The sequence below is a fragment of the Oryza sativa genome, chromosome 8, assembly GCF_034140825.1.
Source record: "Oryza sativa Japonica Group chromosome 8, ASM3414082v1".
Taxonomy (NCBI): Eukaryota; Viridiplantae; Streptophyta; class Magnoliopsida; order Poales; family Poaceae; genus Oryza; species Oryza sativa.
Genome location: NC_089042.1, coordinates 3,813,364 through 3,837,798, shown reverse-complemented (window position 1 = coordinate 3,837,798; position 24,435 = coordinate 3,813,364). Strand labels below are relative to the sequence as shown.

The 24,435-nt window shown below is 46.5% G+C and overlaps 3 protein-coding genes across 3 annotated transcripts; all 3 read right to left on the bottom strand.

Annotated features, from left to right (window-relative positions):
* Nucleotides 1–1,212: 1,212 nt before the first annotated feature.
* On the bottom strand, nt 1,213–1,722 carry LOC112936107 (uncharacterized). The gene has a single exon (XM_026027580.1). The coding sequence runs from the start codon at nt 1,720–1,722 to the stop codon at nt 1,213–1,215; it is 510 nt and encodes a 169-aa protein (XP_025883365.1).
* A 1,825-nt stretch (nt 1,723–3,547) lies between these two features.
* Nucleotides 3,548–4,797, bottom strand: LOC107278262 (uncharacterized). The gene is made up of 2 exons (XM_066303339.1): nt 3,965–4,797; nt 3,548–3,914 (listed from the first exon to the last, which is right to left on the bottom strand). Exons 1-2 carry the CDS (start codon nt 4,795–4,797, stop codon nt 3,548–3,550), a joined length of 1,200 nt encoding a protein of 399 aa, XP_066159436.1.
* Nucleotides 4,798–18,098: 13,301 nt separating this feature from the next.
* On the bottom strand, nt 18,099–20,295 carry LOC4344744 (uncharacterized). The gene is made up of 3 exons (XM_015794236.3): nt 19,578–20,295; nt 19,146–19,425; nt 18,099–18,411 (listed from the first exon to the last, which is right to left on the bottom strand). Exons 1-3 carry the CDS (start codon nt 20,262–20,264, stop codon nt 18,371–18,373), a joined length of 1,008 nt encoding a protein of 335 aa, XP_015649722.1. The 5' UTR covers nt 20,265–20,295; the 3' UTR covers nt 18,099–18,370.
* Nucleotides 20,296–24,435: the final 4,140 nt, after the last annotated feature.

Here is a 24,435-nt window from a genome sequence, read left to right as displayed (position 1 = left end):
TGGATTCCGATACCAATTTGCTGCTCTGTGAATAGACCTACACACAATATGCCAATGGACACCCTTGCCGCATGCATGCACACATCCACAGCCACCACGAAACCAAGCTTGTTCCTCGTGACTGCATGCGATCCATGGCAAAAGTCCAAGAAGCTCCTATTGCTTGATCCAATTTTGTTGTGCTGCTCCTGTGCGCACCGTCACCGCCTCCAATGACCGGAGCCGGCCCGCGCCGAATCCCGCCGGCACCTACACAACGACCACACCAAGCCGTGTTCATGCCGCACGAAGTTCGTCGCAAACAAATCCGCTCCGACCTCCGATTGATCAGCCGAAGCCGACAAATCGTCATGCCGTCTTCCCAGCCGCCGAACGACCCGAGCGCTACGTCTAGCCGTCTCCCTGTCAAACGCAGCTCATCAAAAGGCCCGGGCCACCCCGCCCAGAGTGTTCGATCCACCGACCGAGAACGCCGATCGCCTCCAGCTTCAATCAACCCGAGCGTGTGGCCACACGTCTCCCTGTTGAGAGTAGCTCACCAGAAAGTTCGAGCCACCTGCCTGAAGTGTCCAACCCACCGATTGGATCGCCAATCGCTTCCGCCGCCATCAACCCGAGCACCACATCTAGTCATCTCCCTGTTGATTGCAGCCATCGAACGGTTCAGACCGCCGCCTGAAGTGTCCGATTCCACCGATCAAATTCCGTTGATCGCCGCCGTGCTCCACCTTGCGTCCATGTCCGTCCCTGGACACCCTGTGTAGTCGTCGCGGCGTGGAGCACCTCCGTCGTACCTCTACCATGGATCTCCCGCAGGCTCTGATACCACTTGTTATAAAACCAGCCCCGAAATCACATCGGAAACCAAACCACAGAAGAAAACGCCATAGGAGATCCAAACATGATGACGACACCGAGGCACGATATTTGATAACGGAGTTCAGCCGAGGCCTACATCTCCGGGGCACTGATTATGGGCGCTCCTCCCCGATCCAGCATATACAGCGTATAAGAGTTACAACGACTCACGGCCGGTTGCTGTCGGCAGCCGCTTTCTCTCGCTATGCTAAGTCGCCATGCGGTTACAACAGGCACGCCCCTCTATTTATGAGAGAACCTAGGATAGAGTCCGACTCTTACTCTAGTCTTATACCTAGTACAACTCAAAGTCCTAAACTGTAACCGATTTTGTACACATATTCGACACAAACTCTAACACAGGAGATTGACAGGGACGCTGCGGCGGGGAGCCAGGAGATTGTTGCTGCCGCGCAGGTAGCGCCCGTACCTGTCGCGCAGGAGGACGACGCCGCGGGCATCGCGACCGCCGACGACGTCGGAGCCGGAGCACGCGACGGGCTGCCATATGATGGCGTCCATCTCCACCCTGTCGCGGTCGCGCTGCGCGGCGTCCACCGAGAGGAAGGGGAGCGGGGAGCCGTAGGAGTCGGGGGCCCCGAGGTAGCGGCCGTAGGCGCCGCGGAGGCGCACGTACTGCGGCAGCGGCGCCGCGGCGTCGATCGGCGGCTCGACGGCCCACACCGCGCAGTGCCTCGAGTCACCGCCGCCGTCGCGGGGGAGGCTGCCGACGTAGACGGACCTCCCGTCCTCGTCGGCGTGGAGGTAGGAGCCGCTCTTCCAGATCCTCAGCGCCGCGAACTCCACCTCCTGGAAAACCTCCATCATCGGCTGCCGCGCGAGGACGTTGGACAAGGACTCCATGGCCGCGCCGCGGTGGTGAGGCGAGCGATCGATGCGCGCGCGCGGTGGCGAGGCGAGGCGTAGCGAGAGCGCGCGCGCGATGGCGAGGCGTGGCGTGGCGTGGCGTGGGGAGGAAGACGAGAGAGGCAAGTAGCCGTGGAGGAGTTTGTTAGCGACGGTTACGTTTCGACGCCGAGGGAGGCGGTGGCATTTGAAGGCGTCGCGACTCGCGAGAAGACGCAGGTCGCTCTCTGACAGGTGGGTCCGACGGTCAGCTGTGGTCAACCGTAGTCAATGACGAGTGGGGCCCAAGAACACGGAGTGTAGAATTTGCTCAAAGGAAGCGCAGATTCAGGATTGGATTTGAAAGAGTGGACTCTGCAAGATTCATATAAACGAGTTCTGAACTTGTTCTCATCTCTGCAGCAAACAAAACGAATCTGCCCAGTCCTTTCCAGTGAGTGAGTTTATTGTGAAATTTTACATACAAAAAACAGAGTTCTGGACAAAATTTGTTAGGATGATCCCATAGCCACCATGGATGCTTGATCGCCTGACCGGTTCAGTGATTCAGAACTCAGAAGATTCAGTTACTTACTGTCATCACTCATTAGAATTCAGAGTCATGCACATTTCTAACAGTAATACTATATTATATTGCAGGAGTTTGATCATAAATGCATGTCTGGTTTCATTGAACAAATGCAGATAAGTCAGAATAGTGCGGCCTCGATCAATTGGTCCAGTGATTCCAGAAATTCGGTGTCTGAACTAGCTCTCATGACATAATCACTGCATTGAACTGCAATGCTGCATGCCATTTTGTTACTTTCATGTTGATTAATTTCAGTGGTTCTCCACTATTTTTACAGGCTTGCAGCACCAGAATCAAATAGCGAGGGTAATTTAAACTAGCCAAAACATCTCAGCAAAGTTCATGGAAAATAGCAACTATAACAAAGTTCAATTTTAAGAAACAATATTATAACTGATGCCATGTTCTAAAAATGACAAACTGGTTTAAGGTGATCACAAGAACGATGGCATGTTCTACTTGTTGAGCTTTGATGGCTCATGGCTCCATGCCTCCATATGCTCATTGGATTTTAAGTGGGTCTAATTCCGATCTCTTGGAGGTACGGAGGTTGAGAGACTCGGAAGAAACAGAAGAAATTCCTGATGGTGATTATGAACCGGATGAACCTGATGAGGATTGATCTGATAAATGGTTTACAGAAGAAATTATGTTATATAAAGTTGATATTGATAAGCACAAGTTTGTTAAGATGCGCAGCATTGGGGATCGTGCTCTGTTCCTTCAGTGGTGTACCTTCTAACAAAGGAATTTTCCCTATGTTAAAACTTGATTGTGCTTATCTTTCTGATGAATTTTCTGAAGAAATGTGTGGAAATAAGATTAGGCCTCTGTGGCATTGGTTTAGTTGCTTGTAGACGTGCCTCTCTGTTTGGCGAGGGCACGGCCAAATTAGGGCTATCGTTTAATTGTAATCTCGTTATGTTTGTCATTGGCTACTACATTTATGTGTCACAATGGTCAAAATTGCTCGGTAAATTCGGGGCCAGTACTATCTAAGTTTGGCTGACATTTAGAACGTATGTTGCACGTGCACGAATACTAGAAAACTCAAAAGGCCGAATTGGCCATCATTCCACGAGAAACAACTTGATGCTTCACAAGATTCGCCAAATTTTTATCAAGAAATCAAGAGGACAATAATTCATATTGACAAAATAAATAAATAAATAAATGCGTCAAAAAAAATAAATAAAATGTGTGGTGCTATAGCTGAAGGCACGAGATGCGCTAGTAGAATGTTGGCGTGATCTAGACAGGAGTTGGCCAGTTGAGCCAAGGCTGCGACGGCGCCGCCACGTCATCTTCGCCGGAGAGCCTTTCCATCTGACCTCTCTTCATGTCCCATCTGCCAATGTCTCGCCGGCAATGCTTTCTCATGCTGACGAGTTCGTGGTCGTCGGCGAGGTAAGCGCATCCGGGCTTCAACGCCGGGAAGTGCTCAGCCGGGAAGCACGCCGAGAACTCGTAGCCGAGGAAGAGGACATGATCCTCCAAGCTCGCCGCCGACGCCTCCACGAGCTTCTGCTCACCGCCGTCGACCTTGAGGATCTGCAGTTGTCTGGTGAAGAGTCCGGCTTCGTCGTCTTCGACGTCGTCGCCGTCGGCGTAGTCGAACCTCCAAACCTGCAGGAGATCTTCGGAACATGGCGCGCCCGGACGAGGTACTTGCTGCCGTTGTCCAGGTCCGTGACGCCCCGCATGACCTCTCTCGTCGCCGGCGGCGGCGGCGGCGACGACGACGCGGATGCGGCGCGTGGGACGTCGATAGCGTAGATGGAGCCATCGAACCGCAACGTGTAGAAGAGGCCGTCGGCGTCGTCGTAGATGGCGTGGCGACAGGCGGTGGAGCACGCCTGTCCCGGGTACGCGACGGGCGTCCACCGCTCATCGCCGTCGGGCCGGTGCAGGAGGAGCGCGACGCAGGCGCTCCCCTCGGCGGGGCTGCACGAGAGGACCACCTGGTGGTACGCCCATTCCCTCGCCTGCGCCGGCGAGTACACAAGGGACGCCTCGTTGTATGCCATGTCGTCGTACACCCTGTACCTCGTCTTGCCCTTTCTGCTCGTGAACCTCTCGACGTTGTGGAGGCTGGTGATCGGCGGGAGGGTCGCCATGGCGCCGGTGAGAGGGTTGACGAGAACGAGATGGAGGTTGGGCGCCTCGTCGACGGTGACCAGCCACCCCTGCGACGCGCCGAACACGGGCCGTCCATCGAGCAGGGCGGCCGGGAGCGGGACACGGAGGGACTTGCCGGTGGCGGGGCAGTAGAGCGCGGCGGCGGCGGGGCCGTAGGCGTCGCAGGAGTAGAGCAACCACGGCGGCCGTGCCGTCGTGGACGGCAGGCGGAGTCGCCGGAACGTGGCGTACGCGGCGCGCCAGGTGGAGCAGACGGCGCCGGAGCGGACGAGGTCGTCGGGGTCGGCCAAATACCCCATTACGGTGATGACGACGTCGTCCGGCAGCGCCGACCAGTCTGCGACGGCGGTTTCTTCCTCCATGGCGGCGGATCTGCCGGAGGCGGCCGGGAGCCCTACTGGAAACGGATGAATTGGCGGATTTTTTTTTTCTTGCTCTGCTTTGCGACTGCGATTTGCGATGATAAAACGGCCGAGTCGGAGATCGAACTGTTCAGCCCATCGCAGTGTCAGAGACTGAATAATTATCTGGCATGGTTGTGATCTTTCCTTTCCTTTCCCAACTCATACTCTCCAATTTTTCTTACGAAAAATTGTTATTGAAAAGTTATTAAAAAAATTATATTAATCTATTTTTAAATATTGTATTAATCATGTGCTAATAAGTTTGCTTGTTTTCCGTGGGAGGAAGGTTCCCAACTCCATTAAACAACGGAACTGCTATATTAATTTTTTTACCGTCGATTCCGCTCTAAGATTTGTGTTGAGATATTTTACAATCGGATCTAGACCCTCTTTTTACAAGTTAGTCCCATTATCGCATGTTTATGGTAGATTTGTTCAAGTTACATTCCAGTTACATACTAGTTACATTGTAGTTACACTCTAATTACATTGTAATTAGATTGTAACTACAGTGTAACTACACTATAACTACATTGTTATCTCTATATAAATTGGATATAAAGTTGCATATATTATTTTAATACATATATACAAGTTATTATTATTATAGTATAGTTCTAGTGAAATTATATACTATAGTTAGATTTGAAAGTTTTCCCCTTAAAAAACACTCGACAGTTTTTTAGCTAGTCCCTTAAACAAACGTTATTGTAGTCTTAATTTGCTCTTTTGGTAAAATGTTCAGCCCATCGTCGAGTCCGATGATAAATTTGATTCATATTCGTGAAATAGGATACCGGATATCTCCACCTCTCAACTATTAAAATCGGTGCAATTTGACTCCCACGATAGTTTCACTGACGTGGCGCCTATGTAGTGGTGTTGACTTGATCTTCGACTCACGTTTTTCACCTCTCTTTTTTGATTTGACATGGAAATATCTCCCATCCCTTCTTTGACTCTTTTTCCTTTTTTATACGAGAAATGATCCCAAATGAAAAATGAATAGGTGTGGAAGTTATAATTGTAAATAAACCACGATCGAATCTATGGAAGCATTGGTTTATACGTTCCTTTTAGTTTCAACTTTAGGGATAATTTTTTTCGCTATCTTCTTCCGAGAACCACCTAAGGTTCCGACTAAAAAAGTGAAATAATTTAATTGAAGTAAGAAGTCTCCCCATCTGGGAGACTTCTTACTTCAATTAGTCCTCTGTTCTTCGAATGGATCTCTTAATTGTTGAGAGGGTTGCCCAAACGCGGTATATAAGGCATACCCAGTAAAGCTTACAAGTAAACCAGATATGGAGATGGTGACTAAAGTTGTTGTTTCCATTTTTATAGAATTTCAAGATTACAATGGATCTACGAAAAGATCGTGTATTTACAACTACAATGGAATAGTATACAAAGTCAACACAAATCATTAAATAGAATTTATGGCTACACAAACCGTTGAAGATAGTTCTAGACCTAGACCAAGACGAACTCGCGTTATGTGGTGTTAGAATTAAAAAAATATATGTGAGACCCATTTATCCGCAGAGTGACTGAGTGACTGGCGCCTACCTCGGGAGGCCATGCGCCATGCTGATGTTGTCGACATCAACACCGATGAGCGCCTCCTTCCTCCTCCCAGTCACCGCTCACCGACAACATGTGGAGGAAGAGAAATGGTTAGGTTTGACCGATGTTCCGTGTCTTTCTCCGGTATCCGACAATAACCCCTCGTTGCACACTTTGCACAATGCCGCGTCACCCTTCTGTCTTCTAAGAGCAAGTTTAATAGTATAGCCCACTACTGACTCTAATTCATCTATAGCCAATTTATATAATAGTTGCTTACTACACTATTAATATATGGTCCTACCTATCATACACACAATACGTCTTAGAGTCCGTGTTGCAGCTGGCTACAGATCTGTAGCCCGCTGCTCTTCTCTCTCATCTTTTATCTCATTAAATATGTTTGTAGCCGGCTAATAGTCTGCTATTGCCCTTTGCTCTAACAACGCTTTACCCTTTGCTCAACTTCCTTACCTTTTATTTCCATCACACGCGTTTTATCATCTGACATCATTGCAATATCTCTCTTTCGTGCAACACACAGATATTTTGCTAGTGGTAAATTAATTTCAAATGCTCGGTTGGACAATATGTCATATCAGGGATAAAATTTGATCCTATAGCAAAACATTATTAGCTATTATCCCTATATCAAACTGAAAATTTTATTATGCACAACAAGTAAAAGAATTCATGTTTTTTAGCATTCAAAAAAAAAGGAGAGAAAATGTAAAAGGGCTAGATTGATCACAAATAGGACTCTAATTATTATCGGCCTCCCTCTCTAGCCTTCATTTCTTCGTGGATCTCTTTTAGCGTACAATGACCCATGACAGGTATCCCAAGAAGGATGACCAAACAGAAAACGATGGCAAATACCCCCTCGATACTGTTGCACCGTGGAACTAACGGGACAACAAAGAAAGCAAGCAACACGAGAGCAACAGTGTTCGCGAACCACTGCAATATATATGAAGAAGAGTTAAAATAAGAACTAATGGTTAGTTGAATATATAACGAATGTAAACAATAGTAGCTGATAAGACAACGAGACAAAATATACAGATATGAACTTTCAATGGTATAGCTTTAATGCTCTAAATTATTATAAGTATAGGTTTGTCCTTGATCAAACCATTTATAGAAACAGAAAAAAAAAATATAACAATATCTACAACACCAAATTGATTTCACTAAACCCATAATTAAATATATTTTTATAGTATATTTATTTTTTTGAAAAATATTGATAATTCTTTTTATAAACTTGGTCAAAGTCAATGATGATTTTACTTGAAACAAACTGATGGAGTACGATTTAAAGCCACATAACTTATAGATGGCCATCTGGACCGTCCGGCACGGCACGACCCAAGCCCGGCCATGCCTGGGCTGAGGCTAGTCGGGCCGGCATGGCCCGACCGACACACCGGGCCATGCCGTGCCAGCCCACGGGCGGCATACACGGCCCAATACTACTCGGGCCGGCCCGAAGGCACAATGGCTCATCATGTTTCCTCATAGAAAAAGTCTATTTTTGGTCCCTCAACTCTGTGGGTTGTGTTTAAATGGCTGGAAAGTAAGTCTATTTTATATACCTCTTGTCTTGGGCCTTGCCTTATACAATTATTTAAGTCTTTGCATCCCTATATTTTTTTTATTTGATCGGGTTGTGCTAGGCCGGCCGCCATGCCGAGGGTGCAGCCCAGGCACAACCCGGCTGTCAGGCCATGCCATGCTTGGGCTGGGCCAAAATTGCATGTTTCGAGCCAGGTCGTAGGCCTCGGGCCCTATGGCCATCTATACACACACTCAAAGTGGGAGAGCTGATTAGCGACTGATCGCGCACGGTCGTAGGCGCGTGGTCAGTCCAGCCCCTTAAGTCCCTCCTATATACTACTAACACATTATCATCCTCTCTTTTTATACTACTATACTGTGTATAGTATTTATATACATATGTAGTGTAAACTTTGTATTACACTATGTATAGTGTGTATATACACATGTATAAACATACGTATATAAGATATATATATATATATATATATATATATATATATATATATATATATATATATATATATATATATATATATATATATATATATATATATATATATATATATATATATATATATATATATATATATATATATATATATATATATATATAAACTTTGTATACATGCGTATAAAAAAAAACTTTGTATACGTGCGTAAAAATATATACATATATATAAACTTTATACACGACGTATACAGACTTTGTATACGAGAGTATACAAACTTTGTATATGTATGTAAAAATATATACATGTATATAAACTTTATACATGTACATATACAAACTTGGTATACGTGCGTATATAAAGTTTGTATATGCGTTTACAAACTTTGTACATGTCTTTATATACGTACGTAAAAATATATACATGTATGTATACAAACTTTGTACACGTGCATATACAAACTTGCTACTAAAAAACCGAAAAGGGAGAGAAAAAACCGAACAAAGACGAAAGAAACCAACGTAGAAAAACGAGAAAACCGGACAAAAAAAACAGAAGAACGGCAGAAACTAACGAATAAAACGAGAAAACCGGAAAAAAAACCAACGAAACGAACGGAAAAAAGGGAAAACCGGAAAAAAACCAATGCTACCTAACTCCTCCGCGCGCAATCCGCCGTCCCCTCTCCGCGCGCGCCACATGGCTAGTCGTGCGGGAAGGAACGCGCGCGACTAGTCGCGTATTAGCGCTTTCGCACTCAAAGGCTGTACTAGAGTGCATCTACTATATAATCGTTTAAGAAAATAGAAAAGAAAAACGATAGAAGGCTCGATTGCCTCTAAAAATGTACTTCCTCCATCCTAAAATATAAAACTTTTTTGGTGTATGTGACTATGAATCTGAACAGGAACTCGTAGTTTTAAGATAAGTTACATCCATCTTAAATTCCTTATATTTTCAGAACGAATGCAGCATAAAAAAAATAAAAGGCTTTGGTCGAACTTGTGTATGTCATTATGTGCAGTCGTACAGAGAGGGGTACTGACCACAAGTGCTCTGATGCCAGCAGGGGCACCGGTAGGATTCCATATATCTCTCTCGATCATCGGATGATCTGAAGGCTGTGCCGCCGGCGGCCGTGCCGGCGAGGCCAGCCGCCCTTGTTCCAGCAAGCTGCACAGGAGATCGGGGCCCTCCGCCGCCGCGGCCTTCTCCTCCTCCTCCTCCTTCTTCTCCTCCCCCATGGCGAATTGGCGATTCGATCGACAATCAATACAGCTAAACTAGCTATGCGCGTTATGTTGAGGCCGTGTGCACGTACGTACGTATATACGTGTAGGTTTCGGATGCGGCACGAGCAAAAGAAATCATGTCAGGTTCGAGTTAGACAACTTCCCGGGGTGTTTTTCTCTGGTTGTCAGCTAGCTAGCTCTACCTCTGCTCATCTTATATCAGATAGTGTGTTGGAATTTCCAGGCGTCAGGTAAAGATGGGGTGAAAAGGGAAAAACACCTGACAGACATTGTGATACTACAGTGCATAGCTAGTGAATCTCATATATAGTATATACTAGTAAAAGGTAATATATCCCACAGGGTATGATGACCAATTGACCAATCGGGCCGACAAGTGCTAATTTGTAACACATGTCAGGCAAGAATCTGGACAGGAAACACATGTCAGGGGCTGTTTGGTTGAAGCCCTGAGCCAAAAGAGCCTGGCCTGATATGTCCCTGAGGGATATCCTGTGTCATTTGGTTGGTGGCCTGATGGTTTCATTCCCTGCCTGACCTGAAAAACCTGATAGGTTCATTAGCCTAGCTCAGGCCACCAAAAACGAGCGCCTGGCTCAGTCTAGTTACACAAAACAAAACGCGCTAATCAAGCTTGTCCTGTCACGGACCCACGACTGTGCATGCAAAAGGTGTTGGAATATTTTATTGTTGAATCTTGGTTGGTGCAAACGAACCGAAAATACAACATTTGCTTATATGCGATAGATTAGGATATGAGATACCGTTTTATTTAAATAATATCTACCTTAACCATGTAATTATGAACCATCTAATCTCAATTTAGTTTCCTCAGGCTTAGGCTACTAACCAAACAACATTTGCTCAGGCTAGCCTCATCAGGCAAGTTTTGACAGGATAGCTAATGCCTCTTAGGCATGTAGTTTTCTTAGGCACATCACTCAGGTAGCCAACCAAACAGGCCCAAATCCACAGGCCAAACAGGCCAAATTGCTAACGTGAGACTATGCCTCCCGGTCACGGTCAACACCAGTGTAGCAGCACTGCAAATTAAGAATGCCAAATTAATTATTGCAAGGACTATATACTGTTAATAACGCAAGAACAGGTAACCGATCGAGCAGTTTATCGTACCTTTACCCAAAAGAATAGATGTCCAAATGAAACTAGAACACCAATAAGACCGAACACTCCTTCCCATGTCAACCCCAATGACGGCAGCGCTAGAGCTGGAACTGAAGCTGAATGGGTCGGATCAGCATGTACAGCCAGTAGATATATGCCATAAATCACCAGCGCTGAGAATGTCATGTAGAGAATATGACCCACATGCCGACTCAAGCTCTTGCAAATCCTCTCACCGAACATGCCACAGGGAAGGCATACATTACCCAGACCCCAAACAGATGCAAATGCGGCGAGCATCCAGCCGTCATAACCAGCCGGCAGAAAAGGTCGGGCAAGAAACAGAACTGCCAAAGAGGTGCTGAGGATGTAGACGTAGCCGATTTGCCTTTTGTTCCAAATCTCGTCGTCCGCCTGTGTATACACATTAATATTTATATAGAGAGAGAGAGTTGTGGATTGTTATAATAACGGAGCGTTGCTTAAGGCACAAAACTGGAATGTATTTTTTTCACAAGACAAAAATTACTAAATTTCTTGAAATGAAAATAACACACAAAAAAAAAGGTGTAGCAGTACTAGAGGGGGGGTGAATGGTAGAGAACACCAAAAACACAAAAACTGAGCCTGAGAACACTGTGTTTAAATCTGCTGGCATCATGTCTTCTTTGAATGCATCTTCTTCGAAGTCAAATGTTGTGAATGCAAAACCTTCTGTTGATGCAAAATCATTGATTTCAAAACCATCTACTTCACAAACTTGTCGTGAGAAGTACCCTTGTTCTTTTTGCGGAAAAGATGGACATTTGGTTGGTTTTTATTTTCGACTTGCCCGCAAACAGAAAAAGGAAAGAGAAATTGCTTTTGCGAAACGACGGTGGCAAAAATCGGGTTTTTGTTCGAGGAGCACGGTTAGACCGCAGTTGAACGGGCGGTCAGACCGGCCTCGGGACAGTTTTTCGCATACTTCAAATCGGACTTTTGTGAAACCAAAAGGTAAGTTTTCAGCTAAGTCTGATTCTGATTTTGTCAGTGCATATGTACCTACTGGTTCTATTGGTCGTGTGACTCAGTGTTGGATTCCAAAATTTCTTATTTCTAACCCCAACACAGAGGCCTCGACATCTTCTCGTTCGTAGGTATTTTGGCGGCATACTCCCCATGTGCATTCAACGTTGAGATGGCGATTGCTTTTTATGGTAACATCAATTTATTTTTGGATTGACATATTTTTGGTTCTACTCTCTCGATTATTAGCTTTTTATATGCTAGTGTTTGAGGTAGTAATTTTTGTTAATACAAGTGGATATATGTCGATTCATGAGAACCTTGGTGATATCATTGGCAATTGGATGTCTTTTTTAAAATCTTTGATTTCTTCTTGATTTTTCTTTGGGGAGAATTGGAGGTTAATTTGAGGGGGAGTTTGTGCTTTTTCATGCATTCATGTTTATTTTATGCATTTGCTCTAATTTTGAAAATAAATAAAAATAAGAAAAATAAGAGCTTTGTTTTATACCTCTAGTATATTCTTGTGCATGCTAGCAAAATAATTGAGGTCTATTTGTTGCTATGTTAGCTTGTATGCATTTTAGTCTTTATATGAAGCTTAGATATTGCTTTTAAGTGAGATGATGCATGACACTAATTCTTTTACTTGAATTAAGAAAATATGCAATATTAATGCTAGCATATGGTTTGATTTTTAAATGCTTATATATAGCTTTATTGAATTGTTATTCCTCAAATAGCTTTGTAATTGCTCATTGTGAAAAGAGAATAAAAAATACGAAAAAATAAATACCGAATCCTTGGAAGCAGTCTTGACGATAAGGACGTATTCGATGTGAGCAAAAATAATGGGTGCCGAATCCTTGGAAACAGTCTTGACGACAAGGACGTACCCGGAATAATTGAGAGAAAAAAATATGAGCAAAAAAGTCTCAAGGAAAGAAAAAGTTAAAAATTCTCTTGGTTGTTTTGTACTAAAGCTAATTTGATAAACAGTAATAAATGCAATAGGTATATATGTATAGTGTTTATTTTTCAACCTATGTGCTTGTGAATATATTGCATTATAAATCATTTGAAGTCATGAGTCCTTATTGATGATTTGAGCTTAATTGTAATATCTTTGATTCATGTTTATACTATGATGCATGCTTGTTAACTAGTTGATGAATTTATCTCCCTTATCTTGCAAAACATGATCATTAATTGCTTTTGGTACATTTCAAAGCTCTCGAAAAAAATAGAAAATGGAAAATAAAAATTTGTTATTACAAGTGGCAAGCATGACATCATTTCATTTGTGCTTTATTGTCATTATTTCTCTTTTGAATTCTTGATGAAATCATTGTCAAAGGGGGAGAAATATACAAAATGCATGCTTCTTGGAAAGGGGAGAATTGAACTGAAACTGTTTCGATTTACAAAATGCATGCTTCTCGAAAAGGGGAGAATTGAACTGATGAACTGTTTCGATTTTTAAAAATAGTCGATTTTGTGCTTTGATTGCAAATTGATGGGAGAAATTCTTTCTTTTAAAAAGGGGGAGAGTTTTTCTTTTTCTGCTTTGATTGCAAATTGATGGGAGAAATTCTTTCTTTTAAAAAGGGGGAGAGTTTTTCTTTTTCACTTTTGTGATTTTTGTTTTTATTTTTCAAAAACACAAATTTGCATTTTGGAGATGTTGCCAATGTATTCATCAAGGGGGAGATTGTGAAATCATTGTCATGATTAATAATTGTGATGAACAATTGGCTATGCAAATGATTTAATCAAAGAATTGGTTTGAAAAGATGTGCGAATGTTAGTGTGAGTGCGTGTGACTAATGTGAGTCAGGTTGTGATATCTGTGCCCAGAAACGGTTGTTTTGTCTGATTGTGTGCAGGTGACTTGAGGTCAGCCTTAGTCAATGGTGAGGACCGGGACTATGCTCAAGAGGAGCAGAGGTCTATTGCGGTCGGGATACCATGTAAGAAGGTGACTAGAGCTAGTATTCTTGGAGGTCAACTTCGGTCAACAGTGGGGATCGGGACTAAACTCAGGGAGGAGTTGAGGTCCAGACGGTCGAGGATATCGGGTGACGAAGTTGGATACGAGATGTCACACGGTGGATGGACACCGTGTGGGAGAGATCTTCGCAACAGGCTTCACGAGGTGTGCGTGCAAGTGCTGGTGTTCGCGAAGGAGATTGGAGTGAGAAATTGAGAAAAGGGTATATGGTGCTACAGTACACGTGGTACTGTAGCATGCGTATGGATGGTATCTATGCATGTATGTTGATCATGCATGTGTGGCTCGGTGCGTTCTTCATGCATGTGTGATGGTTCGGTGGGCTTCGGTGGCAGCTGGCTGGAGGCCGAACCGGTCCAGGAGCAGCAGCACGTTGGCCCACGTGCGATAGGCCCAAGCAGGAGCAAGCGCAGGAGATCGAGTCCGATGCGGTTGATTGCGGCTGTGCGAGTTTTGGGAAATTGTAAAAGGTTTGGAAATTGAGGGTTTGAGTCCTACTGTGAAAAGGAGTTCTACACCTATTTTGAGTAGGGGGTTTTTCATGTATAAATAGAGGGGGAGCGTGAGGCTTCCCGGTATCGCTTTTTTATCGCTTTTCAGAGCGTGGAGCTGATAGTTTAGTTAGGGTTTCGAGTTTAGTCGAGATTTTTGTAAGGAGTGTTGTTAGTGCACTTTGTAAACACAGAGAGAAGCAATAAAGTTGTCATCTACTTTGAGAGTTCTTCGATTTGTGTTTCATCGGGTTCGGCGGTTCGACCGGCGGCGTGCAAGCGGTTCGACTGGCGGCGTGCGAGCGGTCCGACCGGCGGCGGCGACAGGACTACGTCGAGATTTCCATCGATTTGAGGGTAACTTTTATTTCCGCTAAAAGTTTTTGGGTTTTAGTTTTCTCTACCATTCACCCCCCTCTGGTAGGCTTGGTTTCTTGTGTTCGATCCTACACTCTTGAGGGAAAAAAATTACATCTCCATTTTTATTATGGTCATCTTTATTGTCAACTGCTACCTTTTGAGGTCTTTTGGCAGTTGAAAGTTGAAACAAGAAAACATATTACTCTAATAAGGTGCAAGCTAGCAGGAGATCTATGCAACAAATAGTATCTCCAAAACCAAGCTATTAAAATCTTGCAATACTAGTAGGAAATAACATGATTTTTCAGCAGGACAACTGCAACCTAACTATGCCTTTGTTACACCATGCCATTGGAAAGTATGAAAGACAGAAAGAGCAGATTGTTCAGCGGGACTGTACCTTTGCTGTGGCTGCGGTGCCATTATCCGTCAAAGGAAGGGTATAAGCATTGTGAGGCGTCGAGCTCTGCGGAGCAGTTTCATTGGGCCTCAGTGTGATCAATGGCAATCTGAGACCATTGGAGCCTGAAACTGCATATCCTCTGTCGGAAGAAGAGCTGCCGGAGATGTGAGAGGTAACCGAGGCAAGTAACAACAATGCATTCAGATTTGGGAATAGCAACTGATCGTCAGCTGCAGCAATAGCAAAGAAATCATGCAGTTAGGCACAAGTAATAACAGAGGCAAGTTTAAATAGTGCTGAACAAGTTGGATATAGGCTTGAACTGGTTTCAGACCATCCATTTTAAGGTGTCGTAGAACAGAGACAAGCAGTATTAACATACCATTCAGCTACTACTGGTTTTCCCTATCTACAATATTCAGATCATCATCTCCGAATTTCCACAACATTCAGATAAAACTATCATCAAGAAACACAAAATACCAAAGTACTGAACAATTTACAGTACTGAAAACTACAAAATCCACATTATTGAACGGACAAAAGGGACCTGAAAAACATAAACATTGCCCACAGGAAACTCAGTCAATCTAGCAAGCTTGGCAATGAAAAAATGCCAGGCAATCTGCAATTAGTGAACTATACTAGACTTACTGATGCAGTTTTAACATTTCAAGAACTTGTGCTTCAGGAAATTCAGTCACTGTCATCACTTGTCAGAATTCAGTCCCTGTCATCTACGGAATCATCAATAATCTCAAGTTATGCAGACCATTCAGAACTACATAAACAATGTTCAGAGAATTCAGACACATGCATATCGAGCTAGTCTGCTTACCTTCACTGTTGGGCCTGACAAGGACGATGTGCAGGGTCTCCCGGCTGCGAGGCAGGTCGATGAGCAGAGGAGTTAGCCGCCCATGGATGCCGGCGCGGACGCAGAGTGTAAACTCGTCGTAGCCCAGAATGCCTGCGAGCTTCTCTCTCAGGAGCTGGACCGACTTCCCGGTGAACACGTCGATGTTGCCGGCGGCGCCTGCGCCGGCCGTCACGAACTGGATCTGCCGCCTCAGCGGGGGAAAGCACGCCGCGACGAGATTCTTGGTCAAGTTGCACTGCACAAAATCAACAACAGCAGCACAACGAATTTGATAAAAAAAATTCACAGATTGTTACATGGTTCAAGATTAATCTCCGACCCAATCAATCATCATCAAGACTTCTTCAACTAGAACCAGAACAATCCTCTTGTTGTAGAATTGCATAAAGGACACAACACAAACACAAGAATTGAAGGAAGAGAGGGGATCAGGAGAGAGGAGGAGTAGGAGGATCTCACCTCAGTGGCGATCGGGAGCTCAGGTCTGACTTGACTCGGGGTGACACGCACCACCTCCCACCTCAGCGACGTTTCGTTGTCGACGTCGCTGTGGACGGAGACGCCAGGGCGGCGAGCCAGGAAGGTCTGGTTGCCGCGCAGGTAGCGCCCGGACTTGTCGTGCAGAAGGACGACGCAGCCGCGGGCAAGGTCCGGGCCGGAGCACCCGACGGCGCGCCACATGATGGCACCGACATCCAGCACGTCGCGGTCGCGCTGCGCTGCCTCGAGCGAGCAGCAGCCCTCGCGCTCGCGGTCGGGGGCGTCGGGGGACCCGAGGTAGCGGCCGTAGGCTCCGCGGAGGAGCACATACCGCGTGGGAGGCACCCCGGCGACCACCTCCTCTACGGCCCACACCGCGTTGTGCAGCGAGCCGCCGCCGCTGCCGCCGCGCAGGTTGCCGTGGTAGACGGACCGCCCGTTCTCGTCGGCGTGGAGGTAGGAGTTGCAGCACCACACCCGCAGCGCCACGAACTCCACTCCCTGGAAAACCTCCATCGACGGCCGCCGCGCGTGGATGGAGTGGTACGAGGACTCCATGATCTGGTCGGAGAGTCGAACGCGCGGTGGCGAGACGGTGCGTCGCGTCGCGTCGCGCGGCCGCGCGGGGAGGAAGAGGATCGAGCGATCGCGACGGCGATGGCCGCCGCACAAGAGGTGGCGGCGTGCGCGCGGTGGCGAGGCGTGGCGTGGCGTGGCGTGGGGAGGAAGACGAGAGAGGCAACTAGCCGTGGAGGAATTTGGTGGTGGTGGATTTGAAAGCGTCGCGAGGAGGAGGACGGAGGCGCACGTCGCGGTCTGACAGGTGGGCCCTCTGGTCAATGGTCAACCTCGTCAATGACGGGTGGGCCCGTGGGCACCGTGGCCACGTAAAACTTGGGGGCGACCTGCAAAATTCATGCAAACGAGTTTCTGAACCTGTTCAGATCGCTGCTGCAATCAAGATGAATCTCTCCAGTTTCAAAAGAGTCTGAACTCTGAAGTCACACTGTGTCTGCATGCTGCAATGTTTCAAAAAAAAAATTGACCACCATCATACAAATCGCTCAAGATAAAACGCAATATACTCTCTTTAATAATGTCAATCTATCGGTCTGCATGTCAATAGTGAACTATCCTAGACTCGCTGAGTCATGTGTTCTTCACTTTTTGATGTAACAATTGGTTTAGGGTAGATAATCACCGTAACAAGTAAAAGCAGCTACTACCTAACTAGATTCCACACTTGACATTACCAAACTTCACGAGATTAAGTTACTGTCATGACTTCAGAATTCAGAACATCTGACCTTAATCAATATTTTTGTCAGAAGTGAATTTACAGAATGAAATTAGAATCTGTCCAGTTATTTTCAAAGAAGTGAATTTACAGAGTTATGAAGGTTCCATGGACTCAGATTCTTAACTTTTGGAACTAACAGATTCAGCATAGGACGCAGCATCTGCAAACTGGCACCGTCAAAGTTCCTAGATATTTTCGTTAAGCACACTGGACAGGGGCATGCCATTACTCATCAGAATTCAGAACGATGGTCATATTTCTAACTAGTTTAGCATGAACTGTAATACATATTGCAGGAGAGTTAAGCACACATTCTTGTCATCAATCCGTACTAGGCATGAAGACTAATTGTCACCAAAACCAATATTTTCGTTAAAAAACCCTGTTTCACTTTTACCGGGTTTTCGAAGTATGTAAACTGCGTAAAAACACCCATTGTACACCCTGACAATTTCAGTTTTTTCCTGTCATTCTACAACTGAGAGCAACATAAAACTGCATTTCCGGCATCGACTGAAAATTCTACTCTATGCCTCTAAAACCAACACACTGATCTTCGCTCGATTTCCCTGAGCCTGTCAGAAATTCAGCATGAAAGGATTCACTGAATCAATCCCTCCTCCGATGCCTATATCTCCTACGTCACGATGCATCCGGATCTGGGAATGTCAACCGATGATCCGCTGCAGTCATAGCAGAGAAATATGCAGTTAGACAGTGCCCAAACAGTACTACTCCTGCAAGTAAAAAAAACAGTGCAAGCAATTCTGCAAATGAAGATACTACTCGGAGTTCCCGTCTTTCGCACTAAGCACTGGACGATCATTTTCACAACAAATTGAAACTACCATCCTTCATATATGCAAACCATCTGCTGTTGCATGATAATAATCAGAACAAAGTGAAATTAGCATCCATTCTATATGCAGATAATAAGAACTCGAAATGGTTTCAGACAATCCATTTTAGGTGACAGACCCACCACAACAATAGTTCTAGGCCAGATCACACAGTATTAACATACCATTTAGCTACTACTAATTCTTCTTATCTACATATTCAGATAAAATCCTATTCCCAAGAAAGCATAGTACACCAATTGCATACAATTTTCTTGTGACGCCTGACTTGCATTCCATCAACAGAAAATTCCTCACATTTGTCAGCAAGTAAAAACAATTCCTACTGCAATGTTCACTTCTGCTGTTCTACTACAATGTTCTTCAGAAAACTCCTAACTCAGCAAGTAAAAACATGACTGCATTTTCCACAAACAGTGCACTGAGAACTGGAAAAATCTACGGTGCTGAGATAACCAAAAGGACCAGAAAAGGAGATATATGCCATTCAGAACAACATAAACTATGTTCAGAAAATTCAGGAACATGCATATCGAAATCGAAGCTAGGCTGCTTACCTTCGCTGTTGCGCCTGAGAGCGACGATGTGCAGGGTCTCCCGGCTGTGAGGCAGGTTGATGAGCAGCGGGGTGAGCCGCCCATGGCGGCCGGCGCGGACGCACATCGTGATGGCGTAGCCCACACGGTTCTCGAGCTCGTTTCTCAGGAGCTGCACCGACCTCCCTTGGTACTGAAACGAATCCCAGACGATGTTGCCGTCGCCGTCGGGCGCCACGAACTGGATCTCCCGCCGCCGCGGGGGGAAGCATATCTTGACGAAGAGCTCAGCCAAGTCGGCCTGCACAAAATCAAGATAGCACAAGGAATTTGATCAATTCACGGATGATCTCCCACCCAATCAGCATAACAGATTGTAGCAGAACGAAGAACGATGACGCAAACAAGTTGTAGAATCGCTAGAAGAGAGGGGAGAGGATCGGAGGAGCTCACCTCAGTGGCGATCGGGAGCTCCGGCCTGCCTGGACTCGGGAGGACGGGACGCACCTCCCACCGCAACTCCTTCTCGTCGTCGCTGAGGCGGCCATCGCCGACGGTGAGGCTGGGGCGGCCACCGCAAACCAGGGTACTCATCAGTTTGCCGCGCAGGTAGCGGCCGGACTTGTCGTGCAGGCAGACGACGTGGCCGGTCCTCCTGACGGCACGCCACATGATGGCGTCGACCACCGGCTGGTCGAAGTCGCGCTGGCCGACGACGGGGGCGGGACAGCAGCAGGAGAGCGGCCAGCGGCGCTCGACGGCGTCCGGGGCACCGAGGTAGCGGCCGTAGGCGCCGCGGAGGAGCACGTACTGCGTCGGGGGCTCCCCGGCGACGGCCAACTGCACCGCCCAGATCGCCTCGTGCGAGGGGCGGCGGCCTGGGTCGTAGTGGTAGACCGACCTCCCGTCCTCGTCGGCGGTGATGTACGTCTCCTCCCACAAGTTCCGCAGCCGCACGAACTGCGCACCATGGAAAACCTGCATCGCGGCCCGCCGCGGATGGTGCGCCGGTGATGCGCGCGCGGCGGCGAGTGGCTTGCTACTCCTCGGCTTCTCGGCGTGGCGTGGCGTGGCGCGGCGCGGCGTGGCGTGGCGTGGCGAGGAAGGCGAGACTGCGAGAGAGGCGAGGCGGTGGTGCATTTGAAAGCGTCGCGAGGAGAGGAGGGAGACGCAGGCCGCTCTCTGACAGATGGGTCCCCTGGTCAAATGTGGTCAACCGTAGTCAGTGACGGATGTGCCCGTGCAAAATGTTGAATTTGCTCAAACGAGGGAGCGCAGATTCAGGATTGAGTAGACTCTGCAAAATTTTTAAGAAAAAAACGAGTTTCTGAACTTGTTCTGATCGCTGCTGCAATCAAAACGACTCTGTTCGGTTTCAAAAATGTATGAACTCTGAAGTCACACTGCCTCTGCATTCAGCTGCAGTGTTTCAAAGAAAAAAAATGGTCACCACCATACAAATCGCTCAAGATAAAACGCAATATAGCAAACTTGGCCCTTAAAAAAAATGCATCAATCTGTTTTGAAAGGAGGAAGTAATCAGTCTGTTGTTCGCTTCTAGAGAACTCTCTTGTCATATTTTTTTTTACTTTTTGATCTAAAATTTGGTCTAGGGTAGACAATCACCGACTCACCGTAACAAGAAATGTAGCATCTCCAAACTTCAGGAGATTCAGTTACTGTCATGACTCTTCAGAATTCAAAACATTTGGCATTACTAACTGTCAACTTAATCAATATTTTTGTCATGACTGAATTTACAGAGTGAAATTAGAATCTGTCCAGTTCTTTTCAAAGAAGTGAATTTACAGAGTTATTAGGAAGATTCCATGGATGATCGATCCATCAGTCCTTCAGCCGGTTGTTCTTAACTTTTGGAACTAATAGTTGGTTTAGGGTAATCACAGGAACAGGTAAAGAACTACTCTACTAGATTCTGCATAGCAAAGCAGCATCTGCAAACCGGCACCGTGAAAGTTCCCAAATAGATGGAGAGGGACACGCTATTACTCATCAGAATTCAGAACGACGTGCATAATTCTACCTAGTTTAGCATGAACTGTAATACATGTTGCAGGAGTTAAGCGAACATTCTTGTCATAAATCCATACTAGGCATCATGACTAAATTGTCACCAAAACCAATATTTTCGTCAGAAAACCCTGTTTCACTTATACCGGGTTTTCGAAGCATGTAAACTGTGTAAAAACACCCATTGCACACCCTGACAATTTCAGTTTTTTTCTGTCATTCTACAGCTGAGAGCAACATAAAACTGCATTTCCGGCATCGACTGAAAATTCTACTCTATGCCTCTAAAACCAACACACTGATCTTCCCTCGATTTCCCTGAGCCTGTCAGAAATTCAGCACGAAAGGATTCACTGAATTATGGCCCTCCTCCGATGCCTATATCTCCGACGTGATGATGCTTTGGGATCTGGGAATGTCAACTGATTATCCGCTGCAGCCATAGCAGAGAAATATGCAGTTAGACAGTGCCCAAGCAGTACTACTCTTGAAAGTAATAAACAGTGCAAGCAATTATGCAAACTAAGAACTTGAACAGGTTTCAGACTTGAAACCCCACAATTAAGGTACTACGAGGATGCCGAATCTCACACTAAACACTGATTTGACAATAATCAAAACAAATTGAAATTAGCATCCATTCTATATGCAGATAATAAGAACTTGAAATGGTTTCAGACAATCTATTTTAAATGACAGACCCACCACAACAATATTACCATACCATTCTGATACTACCAATTGATGTTATCCACAATATTGAGATAAAATCCTATCAATTGCAAACAATTTTCTTGTGATGCCTGACTAGCATTCCATCAACAGAAAATTCCTCACATTTGTCAGCAAGTAAAAACAATTCCTACTGCAATGTTCACTTCTGCCGTTCTACTACAATGTTGTTCAGACAAGTCCTAACTCAACAAGTAAAAACATGACTGAATTTTCCACAAATTCCACAAAACTTACTGAAAACTGGAAAGATCTACAGTGTTGAACTAACAAAAAGGACAAGAAAAAGATATGCATGCCATTCAGAAACATCGCCCACAGCATTGCCAACAATTTCAGAACAGCATAAACTATGTTCAGAAAAATTCAGAAGCATGCATGCATATCGAGATCGAACCTTCGCTGTTGCGCCTGAGAACGACGATGTGCAGGGTCTCCCGGCTGTGAGGCAGGTTGATGAGCAGAGGGCTGTGCTGCCCATGGCGGCCGGCGCGGACGCACACCGTGATGGCGTAGCCCACACGGTCCTCGAGCTCGTTTCTCAGGAGCTGCACCGACCTCCCCTCGTACTGAAACGAATCCCAGACTTCTTGTCCCTCGCCGATGTTGCCGTCGTCGTCGGCCTCCACGAACTGGATCTCCCGCTGCAGCGGGAGGAAGCACGCCTTGACGAGGCGCCCGACCAAGTCGGCCTGCACAAAAATCAGCAACGGTAGCACAAGGAATTTGATCAGTTCACGGTTTGTTCTTGCAAGAAATCAAGATTAATCCCCCACCAAATCAGCATCACAGATTGTAGCAGAACGAATGATGACGCAAACAAGTTGCAGAATCGCATAGAGGACACGCGACAAACACCAAGAATCGCAACAAGAGATGGGAGAGAGGATCGGAGGAGCTCACCTCAGGCACAATGGAGATCGGGAGCTCCGGCCTGCCTGGATTCGGGAGGACGGGAAGCACCTCCCACCGCAACGCCTTCTCGTCGTCGTTGAGGCGGCCATCGCCGACGGTGAGTCTGGGGCGGTCACCGAGAACCAGGGTACCCAGTTTGCCGCGCAGGTAGCGGCCGGACTTGTCGTGCAGGCAGAGGACGTGGTCGGCCCGCCTGACGGCACGCCACATGATGGCGTCGACCTCCGGCTGGTCGAAGTCGCGCTGGCCGACGACGGGGGCGGGCCAGCAGCAGGAGAGCGGCCAGCGGCGCACGACGGCGTCCGGGGCACCAAGGTAGCGGCCGTAGGCGCCGCGGAGGAGCACGTACTGCGTCGGGGGCGCCCCGGCGAGGACCATCTGCACCGCCCAGATTGCCTCGTGCGCCGGGCGGTGGCGGTCTGGGGCGTAGTGGTAGACCGACCTCCCGTCCTCGTCGGCCGTGACGTACGTCTCCTCCCACCAGTTCCGCAGCCGCGCGAACTGCACGCCCTGGAAAACCTCCATCCCGCGCGCGCCGCCGCGGATGGGACGACGTACGTACGCCGGAGATGCGCGCGCGGCGGCGAGTGGCCTGCTACTCCTCGGCTTCTCGGCGTGGCGTGGCGTGGCGCGGCGTGGCGTGGCGTGGCGTGGCGTGGCGAGGAAGGCGAGAGAGGCGAGGCGGTGGCGCATTTGAAAGCGTCGCGAGGAAGAGGGAGACGCAGGTCGCTCTCTGACGTGTGGGCCCTTTGGTCAATGAGGTCAAAAGAAGTCAATGACGGGTGGGCCCGAGCACAGTGAATGGGCGTCGCGAGGAGGAGAGGATAGAAGAGTCACGGGTTGCCAGTTGCGCACAGCCAGATAGCCAATGACTGGTGGGGTCAGGCACAGTCAATGACTGGTGGGCCCGAACACAGCGGGTGCAATAGGATTAGCCATCGACGAGCCGTGCTAACTTGAACGGAACTACGGAAGATGTGTGAAATTTGCTCGAACGAGGCGCACATTTAGGATTGAATTTGAGTACACTCTGCAAATTTCGTACAGAACGAGTTCTGAACTTGTTCTGGTCGCTGCAAACAAAACGAACCTGTTCAAAGGAGTGAATTTACAGAGTTCGGTTATTCTCTTTTTGCTTAAGGGTGATTAACATGAGTTACTATGATATGTAGAAGACTTCATCGGGCTCATTAACATGAGGATTTTCTTGGCCGTGTTGTTTTTGCAAAACAAATAAAATTCGAAGTCTGAACTCCAAAGTCATACACAACATTCAACTGCAAGTCATTTTGTTGCCATTTCAGTGGTACATTTGCTTCAAGGTGATATAATATACAGTAGCAAACTTGGCCACGAAAAAACTTCAAGCAATATACAAGTTAATGGTGAACTGTCTTGTTTGTGTTATGTACGGAGTAGTACTTTTGCATCAAACAATCTGTTTAGAGTAATCACCGCAATAGGTAAAAACTACCAACTACTCGGTACCTAGGTAGTAGAAGCAATTACTCCTGAACCATTATCTAAAAAAAGCAGCATCTGAAAACTGGCACCATCCAACATATTGCTAAGTAGAAATATATTACTGCTGATGCTAAACTTGGTAGAAATATGCATGATGTGACTGAATTCT